Consider the following 19,749-nt stretch of genomic DNA (forward strand, 5'->3'; position numbering starts at 1 on the left):
CCCCCGCAGCCCCTCGCCCCCAAGCCACCGCGAGGGGTAGTAGTTACGCCACTGCATATAGCTGACAAAGTGGAAACTTTTACATTGCTCTGGCAATTTCTGCAAATCAATAATAGGAAGGGATTTCTAGGAAGTTGGACTCCTGAATGTACTGCCTTTGGCCTGTGCTTGTTTCCATCATCTTTGGTGGGTTTGGTGCAGACAGGGGCCTATTTACTATGCCTTGGAGAGAGATAAAGTGGACGGCAATAACATACCAGCCAATCAGCTCCTAACTGCCATGTCACAGGTTCTGTTTGTAAAATGACTGTTAGGAGCTGGTTGGCCGGTACTTTATCTCCGTTCCCTTTATCTCTCTCCAAGGCTTAGTACATAGGTCTGCAAACTCGGTCCTCATTACCCCACACAGTGCATGTTTTGCAGGTCTCCTCACAGAATCACAAGTGAAATAATTAACTCCACCTGCGGACCTTTTAAAATGTGTCTGTCAGTAATTAATACACCTGTGCACCTGCTGGGTTACCTGCAAAACATGCACTGTGTAAGGTAATGAAGACAGAGTTTGCAGACCTATGGCTTAGTAACTAGACCCCTAAGCACCACGGACAGTGCCAACGGTGGGGGTGTAGTCTTGATGACATAGTCATGTCATTTTTGGTTGTTTCTAAAAAGAACAGGCCAGACATATCTGTAAGACTCCGACAAACTTTTACCTGTCCTCAGGAACCTCACGCCAAAGTAGTACTTTTTCCATTTCTTGCTTCCATTTTATTATCACATCACCCATCTCAGTGAGCATTGACAAAAAAAGATGAAGGAACAGATATCAAATAACTAGAAAATAATGTAAGAAAAGTTCACACTTTAAACAATATGTAATATTTCCTACAGTAATCAGATGAGTTTATGTAGATTGTGTAATATTCATTGTTGCCTATTCTATCCCCAAAACAGTCACTCAGGCAGTTTTAGATCTAATTGGATGCCTGAGGAATCGTCATCAGGGTCTGGTCATGTGACTAAAGCTCTGAGCAGCGAGTTTTTAAGATTTGCCCATGGACGTATCCATATGACTAAATCTGACCTCTCTACGTTCATAGTAGTTAGATCACCCTGTTTTTAAGACATCTTAGTGTACAGAGTTTTATAACAGTGATGGACAGGCTTTTGTAATGATTGGCAATGCTGTAATTAGACATTTTTATGCCCTGTGCCAGAAAAAGAATTGGTGCCTGCTCACCCACCATAATTAAAAAAGGGACAGTGAGCACAGGAGCGTGCCAAAAATATAAGGGTGTGTCTCTATGGGAAAGAGGCGTGGCCACAGAATAGTACCAATTCACACACATACACTGCACAGTGGTGTCCGTTATTCACATTACACCACACAGTAGTACCCCATACGCCACAGTACAGCCCTTATACACACTATGCCAGGTAGAGCTCCTGATACACATTATGCCAGGTAGAGGGGGTGGGGTGTGTGTTTCTGTGTGTTGGTTGTCTTTCCCCCCTCCCCAGAACACACTTTACCTTACAGTAGACGCTGTAAGCACAGAGCAGGAAGCTGAGAGGGGCAGAGCGTGCGCATGACAAATTGCAGCGCTGCCCGACTACTGTTCTATGTAACAGGCCACTGCAGCTATATAGCGCTGACACACATTGTGGCTCGTACCTATGGGAGTTGCTGGCGGTTCTGCACCCACAGTGCATATGTGTGGTATGCCAAGCACTGCTGGCACACCTAGTTCCGGACCCAATAATTGCAGACATCTGTTAGGATATGTCACATAGCTGGCGACAAAATTGCTGTGCTTGGCTTTTCTTTTTCTTTTATGTTAGCTCCAAAGGTTACTGTAGTGATGTCAATATTGAAGTCATCAGTATACACTGAATGCAAGCACTAAGTCATGCAGAACTTGGCTTTATTCTGCTGCCCAGCTTGCGGGTACTTACCAGCTGGAAAACTTTCTAAATGCTGACCAAAGCACAGCTGCCTATTATGCATTCATTTCTATATTGAGGATTAGTTTTCTTCTGGTCTGACCAGGCTTTCAGACATGTTACATACCAACTTAGATAACTATTATTTTGGCCAAGTCATTCTACCCCCTCGGCCAGTGCCTAGTGTCACCCATGAAGGGTTTCCTCTCTGTGCCAATCATGCAGTACAGTGTAACCCTCCTGAGGGCAGGCAGGTGGCAGAGCAGGAGTTACACCGAAGGGTGACTAATGCTGCGGGGTATGGGCCGGCACGGATGCGGCTCTGAGGAGACGCACTAAGCAGCACCTGAGAGAGGAGGCAGCGGCGGCGTGGGGACAGATGGCGGAGCGTCGCCCTTTTAAGAGGCAGCAGCTGTGTGCCCGTCTGTAAGTGTGCGTGTGTGTGTCTGGCTGCCGGGGCAGCACGCTGGAAACAGGGGGAGGGATTGGATTGGTGGCTAGTCCGGCTGTCTCCCCGCCCCCGGCCAGGAGGGGCGCCCTGATTGGAAGAGGGACGGAGGTAAACAGAATAGAATGTCCCCTTCTCTTAGAAACCTATGGGAGCCGCATCCCATTGTGACGCGGGGGGTTCTGTTATATTGTTACTGAGGCTGAGCAGGAGCATGCCTGAGCCCGGCTGAGAGTAGGAGACAGGAGGAGGGGGCAGTAAGGAGAAGTGTCTCCTCATCATATACAGCAGCTTTGTCTGAGATTTCATCACACTCAGCCGCTGTGTGTGAGTGAGGAGGATGCGTGCACTGGGGGCAGCGGGGAGACAAAGCAGCACCTTCTGCCCACCTGACCGCTGAGGCTCCTGCGTGCGCTGTGCTGGTGAGAGCGAGACCCCACAGACAATGCCCCGCATATAGCAGAGCTGAGCCCCGCCGCTGCTGCCACGTGTGGGGTGCCGCCGCTGTCTGACACAAGTTTGGGAAAGTGCGCTGCAGACACAGGAGGGGCATTGTGTAGTGGAAGCGGGGAGGTCCCAGACTAGTGCTGTCTGATGGAGATGCTGAGGGGCTGGGTGCTGCTGAGGAGCGCCGCACACTGACAGACGCACCCGCACAGCGCCGCTGCTCTCCTCTCTCCCGCACCAGCCCGCCTCGGCAATGACAGCTGTCGCCTACATGGACTTCGTGGCTGCTCAGTGTCTGGTGTCTATCTCCGGCCGCGCCACGGCGAAGCACCCCGAGGGGCAGCAGCAGGAGGTGCGGGGATCACAGCCCCTGCCCTCAGCCCTGGAGAGCCCACCAGCACCTGCCACAGACGCTACCCTGCACCTGAGGAGGATGGGCGAGCCGGATCCGAGCCTGCACCTGCGGACAGTGCCCGAGCAGCAGCAGCCTGGGGGCAATAAGGAGCACCACGAGGGGCCGGGGGACGCTTGGAAGGACTACTGCACCCTGCTGACTATAGCCAAGAGCCTTCTGGACCTGAACAAGTACCGGCCCCTGCCCTCCCCCCCGCTATACAGCGATGAGGAGCTGAGCTCGGACAGTGACGTGACCACTGAGTCCGGACACAGCTACAGCAGCAGCAGCACGACTCCCAGCCGCACGGACTACAGCTCCGAAGCCGGCTCCACGCAACCACGCCCACACAGCCCGGACACGCCCGGCTCCCCGCCACGCCCATCCAGCTCCGCCGGTGAGAAGCGGCACAGGTGCCCCTATGCCGGCTGCGGCAAGGTCTATGGCAAATCCTCCCACCTCAAAGCCCATTACAGAGTCCACACAGGTCAGTAACTATCCCCACCCGCGGCCGCAGGAGCAGGCAGGTGACCCGGCAGCAGGCCACGGGACTTACAGGTGTCGGTGATGTCACTGGGGTGTGCTGCTGCTGCTCCAGCCCACATCCCTGCCTTATATGTGTGTGTGTCACTGTGCTCATACAGCTGCCAGTATTATTAGCCCAAGCCAAGGGGGGTGCAGTAAGGGGCATTCCAGGACAGGGTCCCATATGTGAAGAGTAGAGTGTGGTAAGTAGTTGTGTGGTGCACAGATTAGTAAATCACATGTAGAAATACAGCAGCTTATCCTGAGATTAGTTACACACACTTTCCATGGCTAGGCATGACCTCCACCCATGACATGTGCAGCAGCACACGGGCTCTGCCAGGTACACCTAGGACCTCTGCACTCTTGTGTGCCCTTGGAGACTGCAGTGAGACGTGTAAGGCTTCCCAGTGCACAGTGACATAATGACAAGTTAGACCTTGGCCAGAGAGTGACAGTCTAAGACATTAACTTTTATTGAGTATAGATGGCTCATTTATTTAGCCTAGTCACTATTCATGATTGTGCACAAAGCAGTATGTACAGTATGGCTCAATATACCCATGAAATACCAAGACCATCCATATACGGGCTTCTATTTGCCCTTTAAAGCAAAGTACATGGTTGGTTCCAGTCTACTGTAAGTCTTAATTCACCATTTCTTCCACTGGCATCACCCTTTAGTTGTGTGATAGTTGCTAACTCTGTCGGAATCTTCTGTAGTGTAGATAAAGCCTCGGACTGCGAGGCTAGTGGATGCTTGTATTCTCGTGGTCCTCTTGTGATACTGTGACCCAACAGAGTCCTGTTACAGAGGGGTTGTGACTTCTTTGAGCATGCTTCTTTTGGATACACGGTTGTAGCGATTTGTTGTTGAGGTTTATAAGAGGTGGTTCCCGTAGTTTCGGGAAACACCCCTTGGTGACGCCTATTTTTGGAACGCAGCCAGTTGGTGGGTGGCTACCAGATACACGTGTTCTGCAGCATGACGTCAGAAGCAACGTGTACCTGGATTGAGTGCCATTCAATGAACACCGAGACCTCCGTAAGTGGCATAAAGATGCTTAGTGGTCACAAAAAAGCAGTCTGAAAAACAATAACATTGTTCTGTAAATCCGGCATCGTTTGATGCACAAGTCCGATAACGAAGTTTCAATGCTGAGTTCTCAGAAGTAGTGTAAAGGTATCCAGTTTGTTAGCAGCAAGGATAGTTAGCTTCTATATTTATCCCTGGAAAGCTAAATACGTCAACATATTCTTAAAATTAAGATATTTTTAGATTCAGCAGGTTTTGATTCTTTGTATGAGCTAATCCCTTCTTGTCTTGTGTTTTCCTATGTTTTCTTTTACTTGTTTGATTAAGAGCCAGCAGGCGTAAGAGCGAACTGTCTAATCGCATTCTTCATTCCCTGCTTCCGCACTGCCATACCAACTAGCTCACCTCATATAACCTCTTCCACTGAGACTGACTGAGGATATTGTATTGCTGCTGTAACACCGCCTCCTCCCAGACAGCACAGTGTATTGCTCAGACACTATCTGAAGCAGTATCTGTAGCACAATGACATTGAATATTGTGGCCGTACATTTACGTATTTTGCCAATTGGATTAGACATTAAATTCTTTTTGTAACAAAAAATAAAGAATAAGCGAGAGACTGGGAAAAACACATTATATTCAGAGCTGCATTGTGTCTCAGGATTCCTTCTTACTGCTGATATTCTAATGGCTCAGTTTCAGAACAACAATAATCCCTATGCCAAGTTTAGGCATGCCCTATATCCTGTCTGTGGGATTAAGGGTGTGGTGAAATTTGGGGTGACACAACCCTCCCCCCACCAAATTGTGCATTGAAAATGAGAAGTCTCCATCTTGTCTGCATTGTAGTCAGTATAGATGACTTTGCAGCTACTATGCTAGAACCTGGCAAATGTGCCACTTCCATACCTGAGGGCAAGTGTGCCACCACCACCTTTTGCATTTAGCTTATATTATACACTTGCCAGTACAATTGTGTTTGTTATATCTTTTCAGGTTGATTATTCACTGCAGGCATGCCATTAAAATCAGCATTTGGTGATTGTTAAGAAATGAACATTGAAGGCAGTGATCCAAGTGAAACCCTGAGTAATCTTTTGTTTTCATGTACTTAATTGGGTTATTGTCAGGAAGGAGTGAAGATTGGGTGTGTCTGTGGAAAAGTACAGCAATGCTGACTTGCAGCAAGCTCCCCGAGTAGAAGTTATGAAACAGCTGTGGGGGCAAACAAAGACATTTTTAAGAGAGCTCATGCACAATGCAGTAAGAAGCACAGGGTGCTAGGTGACGTCTCTCTAATCTGCACATAAACAGCTGCTGCATGTCCAAACCACAAGCTGAAGCCATTTAACACAATAAATATTTCAATTAATTGTTTCTTCAATTTTTTTTTTATTTCTCTACTGCTTTGATTATACACTGCACCTGTGCTTCCTTGGTTGTGACCATATCCTGTTCGTTTCTGTGCTGCTCGTGGACAGGTGTTAGCATTTTGTTGTATTACCTTTGCCATATGTCTAGGCAGAGGGGTGCACAGCGCTGCCCAGAGTAGCTAGAGAAATAACTACATAAGCACTTGTACATCTTCAAAGGCAAATTTTCTACTTCTATTAGTTATGCTGGAAAACACCACTTATTTACATTTTGGATCAAGTAAACTCATACTTGCCTACCTGACCCTCTCCATGAGGGAGAAAATGCTCTGTTCCTGGACTTACCTGGTAATGTATGATTGCCATCACCTGTGGTGAGCTAGTTAATTTATAAGAAAGGTATTTCACCACAGGTGATGGCAATCATACATTACCAGGAATGTCCAGGAACAGAGCATTTTCTCCCTCATGGAGAGGGTCAGGTAGGCAAGTATGATTTTCCCCCTCATGGTGAGGGTCAGGTAGGCAAGTATGAGTAAACTGGCATTTTCTTAACATTCATTACACTTTGCAGCTCCCCAAAGGGGAGGGGCAGATGTATTAAGCCTGGAGAAGCGATAAAGCAGTGATAAGTGCCGTATGATAACGCACCAGCCAATCATTACGGGTTTGACAAATGACAGAGCTGATTGGCTGCTGCGTTTGCACCTTCCATTTATCACTGATTTATCTCTTCTCCAGGCTTAATACATCTGCCCCCTAGGTTTGGTGTTCTTTCATATTGTTGGCGGGCCCACTATAAACCATCATAGCATTTGTTCTCTGTAGTACGGAATACTGCTTTGAGGGAAAATTTAAACCAAAACAATAGAAGTTGCGGGGGCCACAAACTTTCGCGACTATTTGTCTAGGGTCATACCACATAAAATAACAGTATTGTTTTGTAAACTTTATCATGTTTATCTGCAATCTCAGAAGACTACATACAATTCCCGTGTCACATTTGTGTGATTATCTGCAAATTGTGTCATGACGCTACCGTGCTGCCCACTTCACTGTGGAAGGGGTTGGGATCTGGGGGGCTGGTCTACTCTTCTGGGATGGCTCCATAACATTACGGGAATCTTCCTGACCTTCTGGGAAATAGGCAAGTATGGCGCTAGTACTAGAGCATTCTAGATAGCCACTAATGGTGCTAGGATTTATGGGAAGCCTAAACTGCTCAATGAGACATATTTTCACTCTTCATTGTCTTTATTAGAATCACAGAGTTCCCTCACTGTGTGCCAGCGGGATGTAGTTATCAATATCGGCACCTACATCCCGTCCCCCTCACAATCCCTACAGTCGGCATGCCGACTAACAGGGACTATTCCCACTTGTGGGTGTCCACGACATAGAGTGAGAATAGAACATGTGGCGAGAGCACCTCGCCACTGAGCCCGCAAGGGGCTTCATTGCGCTCACCCTCCCGGCATCGGTATGGTGGGAGACCGCCGGTTACGTGATACCAACCCGTGCCAACTGCTATATATGGAGGATCAGCAGTCAGTGGCTTCTTACCTGTGAAGCTGCTGCTTCTCCATGTGGACAATGGGCTGGGATGGTCATGATATCACAGCCTTTCATGATGCTCTCAGGAGACTAGGCTGCTCTGCCTCCACTCACACAAGGTAAAAGGTGAGTGAAGTAGCATCTTATGTGAAAGGCAGTCCCTAGAGAATATGTGGGGCCTGACTACATCATGTATTTGTTGTTCGTCCTGAACACATAGAGGGGTAATTTTATCAACAAGTTTTAGCTTTTTAAAACTTGTTGCTTATGATAAATGGTGGTCCAGCCAATCAGCTCCTAATTGTCATGTGTTTGATAAATTACAGGAGCTGATTGGCTAGAGCACCATTTATCATACACAACATTTTTAAATAGTTAAAATTTGCTGATAAATGGGCCCCATATGGGCATTTTTTACCTTATCATTGACAACAATTATTTAAAGACAGAATGCAGTAATGGACACAGGTTCTCACCATAATGAGGCTATTAGTCTTAAGTGTGCATCTGAAGCATGCCTTTCCATGTCCAGTAGCCTTCCTGTGTCCCCTGGTTAAGGGGCCTGTTTAGCAAGTGTTTTTTTATAAAATGAAATAGAAACTGCAGTGTCTACATACTTTCTAAATTGTAGCTACCGTATATACTAATCGCCTAATGCAGGAGATTCCACAGAAAGGCCAATTAGCACTGCAGATTGCAGTCGCCAGTATTATCAATGGGAACTACAATCTGACCCCAATGTACCATTCAGAGTTTGGCCCTGTTGGTTTACACCATCATCAGATGGTGTTAACTGCTTGAAGCCTTGGGAGGCGTATATACTAGCAGGGGCCAGATCTTTGGGTAGTTCTCCTACAGCAGGCATTCCCAACCACGGTCCTCAAGGCACACTAACAGTGCAGGTTTTAGTGATATCCAGGCTTTAGCGCAGGTGACTTAATTAGTAGCTCAGTTATTTTGATTTAACCATCTGTGCTGCAGCCTGGATATCACTAAAACCTGCACTGTTGGTGTGCCTTGAGGACCGTGGTTGGGAATGCCTGTCCTACAGCCTCCATCATGTTCCGGCTCCGATTCTGGGAATCAGCACTGTGCATGTGCAGTGTCTGATTCCCCGGAAGAGTCACTGAAAGTCTCCTCCAGAATGCTGGGGATGTAAGTCGCAGGGACAATGGTGATCACTATCGCTGTCCCTGCGAGTTACACTAATAACATAGTGGGTATATACATGCAGTCAAAATGAAACCGTGACAAAACTGATTATAATACACAGGCCCCCAAATGAGAAGCGACAGGACACATTAAGAAAAGTTGGCACACCCTGTGATATGGGGGGTAGATTTATCAAAGCTTGGAGAGAGACAAAGTGGAAACAGCAAAAGTACAAACCTATCAGCTTCTAAATGTCGTATTACTTGCTGTGTTTTAAAAGTGTCAGGAGCTGTTTTAGTTCTCTCTCTCCCTCCCCCTCCCTCTCTCCCTCCAATATGCAATGGATATGCAGTCTGGTGGTCCAAGTGGCAAGTGCAGGGGCATGTACCAGTCATAGCCCAGTGTTATCAAAGTCCCACCCCCTGCTGCATAATACTGCAGTCTGCATCATTGCACATGGGGAGAGTGTCGCACAATTACCTCTAGCTCCACCCACATACAGGAGGGTGCAAGAGAGAGAATACTGTCTTGATGATTTTAATAAAAAGTGAAAAGTTGTATTTTAAATGTAAAAAGTAGTCTAATTAAATACAATCGTCCATTGTTTTCCCATTTAAAAATGTTGTAGTGCAAACAGAAATCCGGCCATGCATGCTCATAGATAATTTAGTCAAAGCTGGTAGAGGAAGAGCATTTATCTTACTAAGGAGTGATCACAAGATCCCTCTCCACTGAATCATTGTCCCCCTTTATTTCTGTTATCTCTGGCATTCTCGGAATCATAAATGAGCATAAGGAGGAGCTACTGTACATCGGTGTTGTAGGTCATTTGTAGGAGGTATTGCACAGACACCTTAAAACAATTCATATACTAGAACATAAGTGTAGCAGCGCTTTGTTGATCCCCCCTATATGCTCATACATTTTTCCAACACTGTATACCAGGCTACTCTAATATGACATGACAGCTCCCACTCCATGTAAGTCCATAACTGAAAAGAGTGCAGTAACACCACCCCCTGCAGCTACTCCTGAGGAATAATAAATATCACTGTATTGCCCTTATTTATCAATGAGTGATACATTTCACTGTGAGTGATAAATTGCACCAGCCAATCCGCTCCTAGCTGTCATTTTTCAAACCCAGCCTGTGACATGGAAGTTAGAAGTTGATTGGCTGGGGCAATTTATCACTCACAGTGAAATTTATCACTCATTGATAAATAAGGGCATAACTTCATAATACAGCAGACTTTATGGCTTAATAAATAGGCCCTAACGCCACTATGATTTAAATCTGCAGGAAAGGTCAGTATGCAAACAAAAGCAGCTAGATCAGGCCTGGCCAACCTGTTGCTCTACAGCTATTGTGAAACTACAAGTCCCAGCATGCTTTACCAGCGTTTCGGTGGGAGGGTATGCTGAGACATGTAGTTTCACAACAGCTGGAGAGCCGCGGGTTAGCCAAGTCTGGGCTAGGTAGTGCTACTGTTAGTTTTCATGTCATTTCACCTCTGTACTACGTCTCCAGGCACAAGCAGACAGAAGCGAATGATGCACATAAACCTATATATGGACTTATGTATGCATGTTTTTTGGTATGCATGTGCATCTTTATAAAAAAAAAAGAAGAGAAAACAATCTTTAAATCTCAGATTAATTTCCTTAAACCTGTTGATACTCAAACTTGACAGTAAGTGGTGGAAGGTTTCTTAATTTATGGAACCCAAAACAAAGTATAGTGTGGCTTTAAAGACACAAAGTTTACGTCACAGCGTTGTGCAAATCCGAATTTCTCAAGGAAAACAGATGTATAAAAAGATGTCTGCACAGTGTAGAAGGTACATTTGGTAATGGTGCGCATTCACACTGTTAGAAAATCTGATCCCTCGTTTTATGGCAGCCTGTAGCGGGTAAAAGAGAACATGATGGAGATGTGTAGTTCGGTATGAACACTTAGTTCAGGTAGGTTTTTATGCAGCCTGTGACATTTGATGTGAAATTGTGACCTTACTTTACAGTTACATTGGGAAGGCTTCAGAGAATGAAGACAACTACAATCTGTAGCTTTCATATACTTTTAGTTGGTTCTGTTTTTTTCTCTTTTAGGTAATTCTTTTTTACCCCCATAGGTGAACGTCCTTTTCCATGCACATGGCCCGACTGCCTTAAAAAGTTCTCACGGTCCGATGAATTGACGCGCCACTACAGGACACACACGGGCGAGAAGCAGTTTCGATGTCCCTTATGTGAGAAGAGGTTCATGAGGAGTGACCACCTGACCAAGCACGCCCGCCGCCACACAGATTTCCATCCCAGCATGATTAAAAGATCCAAGAGGTCCAACTCGGCCTTTATCTGAGTATGTAATCTGTGGGTAACCAAGCTGTCATATGAAATCTCAGCTGCTGTACATATCATCTTGCATCCTCTCAAAGGAAATGTAGCAGTTTAACATTCATGCTTCTGCAGCAGTGTATTTAAAGGAAATTGCTGCCCAGTTTCTTTTGGTGGCACACAACTCTAGGTATATTTTGTAGTGGTGTGATCTGTACCATCACGGTTTTGACTGTAAGATCTTTTGTGCTTGCGCCGGCATGCATATGTGTTTATGAAATAGAAACCACAATGGATTAGCTTTACATTTGTCGAAGTGCAAGTATGACGATACGTGCACACACATATAAGGGAATACTACGTTCATATGGTATGAAGTCTGGAACGAAAGGAGCTGGTATAGAACATGCCTGAACCTGGTTTCTTGTGGATTTATGTCTTACAGTGTCTTGAAATCTGTGTTTTAGTGTTGATGGAATATTAGTCTCCCACTACTATGGACCTTCGCAGTCGCCTCTGTTGACTGAACTCACAAGGTGCACTTTATCGGACCTATACCATTCTTTACACATTGGAGCGCGATGAAATGAAACAACCTAAAGCAAATGAAGGGCTGGAAGACATAGATGAAAACTATGCTACCATCGCTCATGTATGTCATAGGTTGGGGAACAACAGGTGTTAAAAGGAGATACAATGCTCAGTAATCAAATGTAGTGTTCACCATCCAAGACACACGTCCTACCCAACAGTTGGGCAAGATGCATTTCTGTCTAGTTCGACTGCATCTGCTGAAGAATGAAATACAGCTGGGTTAGGGACACTGAATGAACTTATATGCCTTTACCCTGCAAGTATAGAATAATTATCCAACGGTCAGTTTATTATAACCATATGTTGCTATGCACATTTTATTATTAACATAGCAATGACAAGCAGTTCTTGCAAAACCAGAATGTTTGACTCGGCTTTTGACAGATACATTGCTGTCTTTTCAGTGCTTAGAAGAAAGAGTACGCACTGGAACACTCAGCAGTGTAACGTTGCAAGGAGTCTATTGTATAGATTAGTGCCAGGCAGTTGGTCTGTCACTGCAGTCACTACAGTACCGCACTTTCTGATCGGGTCATAACACTCTGCATGCACAGACTGACAGAAAGTGTTATTATTTTAAATGCCGCGTCATTGTGTCATTTAGATTTTTGATATGATTATTAAATTCACGTTTACATAACTTAGTTTGGTAGCCAAATGCACCAAATTGGATGAAGACTTTTTTGCACCTTACGTTTCCAATGACAATTTCACACGACGCCTATAGTTTTAGTCTTGTTCCATACTGGGAAGGCTGGCATCGGTGTGATAGGCCTCTCCAGCTGTGAGGGGATAACTATGCAGAGTCTGGCCATACAGGCAGTTTACAAATTTCATGTGTTTGTACATACAAAGTTAGGTCCATTCCATGTACACTTTCGATTTAAGCACTCCAATCACACCACACCTTATTGTAATGAGTAGAGAAAGCTGTAGTGAAATTCTCCACCCTGTCAGCTGATTGGCTTACAGAATGGATCATTTTAGGTATCCTACTAATTAAAATGATAGAGACACCATGTCACCAAGCATTAATAAGAATGCCATTCAGGTTTTCTACTTTTGTTTTCACTGATTCACTTAGCCTTTAAAAACAATACATATAGGGATGAAATATTAGCTGTAGTTCTGTCCCTGCTCATAATAATATTGTCACCCTTGGGATAATTTTATAATCATTCAAGTGCCAAGAGTCTCCTCCTTTTTCTACGGTTTTGTACAAACTCCATAGGGCGTTGGTTGGTGCCTCCTTAACTGGGTGTCTCCAGATTTTATCCAGTTGGATAGTGCATATAATGCACAAGCAGAACAAGTGCGAGTCATTGGTGAAAATGGTTAAATTTCTACGATGTGGTTATTTATTAAAACCAAAACTTTGCCATCAGTGAAAAGAAATGTCCTGTAGACTGAAGAATAGGCTGTTGAATAAAGAAACGTCATGCTCGGGCTAGCCAGAAATGTATTCCTTCCAGGATAGGAATGCCAAGGGGGATACAGCACAGTGGGGACCTTATAATAATTTTTTTAATTTAATATTCTTCCTGGGTTACATATTAATATTATACAGCGTACACCCTTATGTTTGTCTTTAGGCCATATAAAGACTGTCGCAAAAACACACACTAAAGTTCAATTACACTATAAAATAAGGAATGTCAGGAAAAAACATAATACACTTTCTACCTCTGTTTCAGTTTTTGGAACATCTAATTCTTTATTCCGTATAGCAGAATACTTCTTCCAATAAAAATAACCAGATTATAAACAAAATAATAGTAAAAACCCTTAAAATAAAACTGTATGGTTTGGTTTAACATAATTTTATTTTTACTGCCAGGAGCAGCAGGTGGTTTTAGTGGGAGAGCTTTTAAAAAGGTGAAATGAGGACAATTGCAAGCATTTCTGGTTTTGCACTTTGAGCAGAAGACAAAGAAACAAAACAAAACATAATGTTATCAACAAGCACAAAATTATATACAGTGACATAATGTTAACAAAGTACTTGTGGGTTTTTTCGCATTCACCTTCAAACACAAGGACCCCTAATATTGTGTGTAAACGTTGCAGATAAGATTTGTTTTTTTTTCTTTGTTTTTTTTTTAAAATGAGGTAAAATGATGTTCGTCTGTTAAGTATTTGATATAAGATGTTTGAGCATTGTATTTATAGCATCCTGACTTGCTTTAAGGTGTACAGGTACAGTATAGGTTTGAATTGGATTCGTAGTGGTTATTAAGTATGAAAAGCTATATAAAAATAGAGCTTCAACATGTTTCAGCTTATAAATACAAAAAAAACATCATTAAGTCATTACAATTTTAAGATAAGTAAACTTTAGTCAGTGACGTTAAGGAGGTAATGTTTATTTTGTGATTGAATTACAAAGCATGTGTCTTTACCACTTCTGAAACCATTGTTTTTATAACATTTTATAACATTTTGCTGTGGCTTTACATTGAGAGGGGCAAGTTATGCCCCATAATGAGAAATTCAGGAATAAGAATACATTTTTCATGCATGAAATGACGACATTTTGCTTACTTTGAAACATCTATGTTATGCTCAGTACAAAACTGGTGAATAAATAAACTTATGATTAAATTAAATAAATAATAAAAAAAAAAAAAAAAAAAAAACATTCCACAAACAATAAAACCAAACCTATCTCCAGAGTGGCAGAAGGAATCAAACCATACATCCGATTTAACGGTAATTTATTTACTGTGGCAACTCTAGTCCAGTCATAATCACTGTTGGAAAGTGACTGTGCAGTAAATTAATAAACAGTTGTCCATCTCTAAATAATCATTTGTGTACTAATTGAGATTTTGCATTCTCAACATCACGTAGAAGATTTTCTTTTATACAAATGTATAACCGGTGTTAGATGTGTGCCAGCTTTTGTAATCGGGCCCTAAAAGAGGTTAGTGAGTTGGAACCTCATGCCTTAAGGGAACGCTTGCTTCGCCAATGTCTGCACTTACTACATGCAGAACTACATACTTACTTGAAAGGTGTTTTATAAATTGGAGTTTTAACAATTTTCAGTGCATGTTTCAGCATTCTGAATGATCCTGTTCAGCCATTCCCGTTTGTCCAAATTATTAATCTTGCATGAACACACTCAGAACTAGGGGGCAGATGTATTAACCTGGAGAAGTGATAAAGCAGTGATAAGTGGAAAGTGATAACGCACCAGCCAATCAGCTCCTAACTGTCGATTTACATATTGGAGCGTATTGGCTGGTGCGTTATCACCTTGCACTTATCACTGGTTTATCACTTCTCCAGGCTTAATACATCTGTCCAAGGTTACCATTGATGGTAATAATGTAAATCAATCTAAACTAACATGTTTGAGTATGTGTAACAAAAAAAAATAATCACTGCATCCTATTTTATGTTTCGTTCTGTAGCGGAACAAGGAACATGATTTTAAAGAATATGCAAAATTGGTATCTATCAGACATAATTGCCATGTAATTGTAGGCCTTCAGGCTTTAAAGAGCCATATGAAGTTGTTTTCTTTGTAAAATGTTGTGTACTAACACTGCAGTGTCCTTCTAAAGAGCGAGTTGTACATATTAAAGGACAGCTATAGCAAAATGTTAAAATAATTGCAGTTTTCTCACAGAAAGTTGTTTTTTTATTACAATTTGTTCCTTGTTTAATACTTCAGAATGCAATGAGATAATACTCAGACCTTGCTATAAATGCCTATGCCAGTGGTTTCCAAACTTTTTTGAATCACGGCGCCCTAGAATATCAGAATTTTTTTCAAGGCACCCCTAGGCCAAAAATGTCTTATTGAGAAATTTAGAAAGTAATATTACATTAAGTAGATGGCGTTTATATGTTATCCTTAGGGTCAGTTTTGTGGTGAGGGACAAGATTTGCTTCTGTTTGGCCAAATATTTTATGACTGGCAGCCACCTGCACTGGTTTTGCCTATTATATTGACTATGAATAATTTGAATTGGTCCTGGACCACCAACCCAGGGCACCCCTGCAAGTGTCCCGAGGCACCCCGGGGAGCCACGGCACACAGTTTGGGAACCTCTGGCCTATGCTCACAGTATAATAGTCTTTAGTATTCTGACTAGGCATTTTGCTGCTGTCAGATTTTATAAACATTGTAAAGCCAATTATATGGTGAGTGTAGATGTGTATAGCAAACTCTGATATCTTCTATTGCATTTGACATTTGTTTACATTTTGATCATTGTTTATTTTCTAATAAAGGACAAATAGTGCAATCCTGAAGAAAATCTAAGAGTAGAAATAGATGCATATAACCACTTTGTTAAAAACAATCGGCAAAAGAAGATCTACTATATGTTGTTGAGAATGAAATGCTTAATTCACATTGTTTGGTACAAGTGCTAACAACAGATGACAATAGATTAGAAAAAGGACAATAACTGAAGTATACAAGATTACATCTTGAAAATTTATTAAATTGTTGATCAATTGATTCTTACGTCTAGTCTTCCAGAATGGATGCTGCTCGAGCACCCTGTTCTGAAAGAATGGTAAGATATTACCAAGTTTAAATGCAGATCAATAACTTGCAATTTTCTAGCATAGTCATTTCTGCAATTGTTTAATTTTTACAATGTTTTTGTATAGTTTCATAAGTTATTTCTGCTGTCTTTTGGTTTTGGAGAGCAAATGGAATTGTTTAATTCAGGGGTAATGTTACCCTCTTTTTTTGTACAAGTGTATATAAAAATATGTTCAAATAAAAAATGCCATACATTTGGTTTTGTTTTGTTAAGTTTTATAGGTAAATTGTATATTATGAATCTCATAGTTCACTTACTTGATACATCCTCCTATGCAGGGGCGGATTGGCCATAGTGCTCCCCAAGAAGATTCCTGGTAGGCCGACGTGTGTCTGTTGTACCTGTTTTGTGTTGTCATGTGGCCCCACCCTCCACATCACAGGCAGCCCACCGCACTCTGTACACTGCATTGTTCCCATTCATTCTTCTGCTCCAACTCTGCCATCTAGTGTATAACATCACGGTATGTTATACAGTTGGGCTCATTAGTTTACATACCCTAGCAGAATTTGTGATTTTCTGGCCATTTGTCAGAGAATATGAATGATAACTCACAAACTTTTCTTTCACTCATGGTTAGTGGTTGGGTGAAGCCATTTATTGTCAAACAACTTTGTTTACTCTTTTTAAATCATAATGACAACAGAAACTACCCAAATGACCCTGATCAAAAGTTTACATACCCCAGTTCTTAATACCGTGTATTGCCCCCTTTAACATCAATGACAGCTTGAAGTCTTTTGTGGTAGTTGTGGATGAGGCTCTTTATTTTCTCAGATAGTAAAGCTACCCATTCTTCTTGGCAAAAAGCCTCCAGTTCCTGTAAATTCTTGGGCTGTCTTGCATGAACTGCACGTTTGAGATCTCCCCAGAGTGGCTCAATGATATTGAGGTCAGAAGACTGAGATGGCCACTCCAGAACCTTCACTTTATTATGTTGTAGCCAATGACAGGTCAACTTGGCCTTGTGTTTTGGATCATTGTCATGTTGGAACGTCCAAGTACGTCCCATGCGCAGCTTCCGGGCTGATGAGTGCAAATTTTCCTCCAGTATTTTCTGATAACATGCTGCATTCATCTTGCCATCAATTTTGACCAAGTTTCCAGTGCCTTTGTAGCTCACACATCCCCAAAACATCAGCGATCCACCTCCGTGTTTCACAGTAGGAATGGTGTACCTTTCATCATAGGCCTTGTTGACTCCTCTCCAAATGTAACGTTTATGGTTGTGGCCAAACAACTGTGTTTTACTCTTTTTAAATCATAATGACAACAGAAACTACCCAAATGACCCTGATCAAAAGTTTACATACCCTGGAGATTTTGGCCTGATAACATGCACACAAGTTGACACAAATGGGTTTGAATGGCTACTAAAGGTAACCATCCTCACCTGTGATCTGTTTGCTTGTAATCAGTGTGTGTGTGTGTGTGTGTGTGTGTGTGTGTGTGTATAAAAGGTCAGTGAGTTTCTGGACTCCTGAAAGACCCTTGCATCTTTCATCCAGTGCTGCACTGACGTGTCTGGATTCTGAGTCATGGGGAAAGCAAAAGATTTGTCAAAGGATCTGCGGGAAAAGGTAATTGAACTGTGTAAAACAGGAAAGGGATATAAAAAGATATCCAAGCAATTGAGAATGCCAATCGGCAGTATTCAAACTCTAATTAAGAAGTAGAAAATGAGGGATTCTGTGGAAACCAAATCACGGTAAGGTAGACCAACAAAAATTTCAGCCACAACTGCCAGGAAAAATAGGATTTTAATACCTACCGGTAAATCCTTTTCTCTTAGTCCGTAGAGGATGATGGGGATGCTTCAAGAACCATGGGGTATAGCCAGGATCCGCAGGAGACATGGGCACTTTAAGACTTTAAAAGGAGTCTGAACTGGCTCCTCCCTCTATGCCCCTCCTCCAGACTCCAGTTATCGGAACTGTGCCCAGGGAGACGGACATTTAGAGGAAAAGGATTTATTTAATTATCTTAAACTAAGGTGAGATACATACCAGCTCACACCTCAAACACGCCGTACAACATGGCATTCAACAACAACGCATGCAACGGCATGACCAACATCAGCCACAGACTGACTGTACTTAACTCAACGTGAGTGTAACCAAAACCAAACTGCAGATACAGCCCGCACTGGGACGGGCGCCCAGCATCCTCTACGGACTAAGAGAAAAGGATTTACCGGTAGTTATTAAAATCCTATTTTCTCATACGTCCTAGAGGATGCTGGGAATGCATCAAGAACCATGGGGTTTATACCAAAGCTCTAGAGTGGGCGGGAGAGTGCGGATGACTCTGCAGCACCGATTGACCAAACAAGAGGTCCTCCTCAGACAGGGTATCAAACTTGTAAAATTCGCAAAGGCGTTTGAACCCGACCAAGTAGCAGCTCGGCGAAGCTGTAACGCCGAGACCCCTTGGGCAGCCGCCCAGGAAGAACCCACCTTTCTGGTAGAATGGGCCTTCACCGATTTCGGTAACGGCAATCCTGCCGTAGAATGAGCCTGATAAATCGTATTACAGATCCAACACGCAATAATCTGCTTGGAAGCCGGAGCCCCAATCTTGTTGGGAGCCCACAGGACAAACAGAGCCTCTGTTTTCCTAATCTGCGCCGTTGTGGCGATATAGATTTTCAAATCTCTAACCACATCAAGAGACTTCGATTCCGCCAAGGCGTCAGTAGCCACTGGCACCACAATAGGCTGGTTCACGTGAAATGATGAAACCACTTTTGGCAGAAATTGCTGACGAGTTCTCAACTCCGCTCTATCAGCACGGAAGATTAAATAGGGGCTTTTGTGAGACAAAGCCGCCAACTCGATACCCGCCTTGCGGATGCCAAGGCCAACAACATGACTACTTTCCAAGTAAGGAATTTTAACTCAACCTTACGTAAAGGTTCAAACCAATGAGATTGCAGGAACTGCAACACCACATTAAGATCCCACGGTGCCACAGGAGGCACAAATGGAGGCTGGATGTGCAGCACGCCTTTCACGAAGGTCTGAACTTTTGGAAGTGAGGCCAATTCTTTCTGAAAGAAAATTGATAAGGCCGAAATCTGTACTTTAATAGAGCCTAACTTTAGGCCCGCATCCACACCTGCTTGCAAAAAATGGAGCAGACGCCCCAACTGAAATTCTTCCGAAGGAGCCTTCTTGGATTCACACCAAGACAAATATTTCCTACAAATACGGTGGTAATGCTTTGCCGTTACTTCTTTTCTAGCCTGAAGAAGTGTGGGAATGACTTCACCGGCAGTACCCTTTCTGGCTAAGATTTGGCGTTCAACCGCCATGCCGTCAAATGCAGCCGCGGTAAGTCTTGATACACACACGGTCCTTGTTGTAATAGGTCCTTCC

The 19,749-nt window shown here is 43.3% G+C and overlaps 1 protein-coding gene across 1 annotated transcript; it reads left to right on the plus strand.

The window, feature by feature from the left end:
- Nucleotides 1–2,546: 2,546 nt before the first annotated feature.
- KLF9 (KLF transcription factor 9) lies at nucleotides 2,547–16,565 on the plus strand. The gene is made up of 2 exons (XM_063913892.1): nucleotides 2,547–3,720; nucleotides 11,009–16,565. Exons 1-2 carry the CDS (start codon nucleotides 3,093–3,095, stop codon nucleotides 11,236–11,238), a joined length of 858 nt encoding a protein of 285 aa, XP_063769962.1. The 5' UTR covers nucleotides 2,547–3,092; the 3' UTR covers nucleotides 11,239–16,565.
- The last annotated feature ends 3,184 nt before the right edge of the window (nucleotides 16,566–19,749 follow it).

Source organism: Pseudophryne corroboree, chromosome 1 (assembly GCF_028390025.1).
Source record: "Pseudophryne corroboree isolate aPseCor3 chromosome 1, aPseCor3.hap2, whole genome shotgun sequence".
NCBI classification, from domain to species: Eukaryota; Metazoa; Chordata; class Amphibia; order Anura; family Myobatrachidae; genus Pseudophryne; species Pseudophryne corroboree.

What these genes read in the sequence shown, in the direction of transcription:
- KLF9 (XM_063913892.1), top strand. Translation starts at nt 3,093, where the DNA reads ATGACAGCTGTCGCCTACATGGACTTCGTGGCTGCTCAGTGTCTGGTG. An exon ending in CCATTACAGAGTCCACACAG is followed by an intron (nt 3,721 to 11,008) that starts GTCAGTAACTAT and finishes TTACCCCCATAG; the next exon opens with GTGAACGTCCTTTTCCATGC.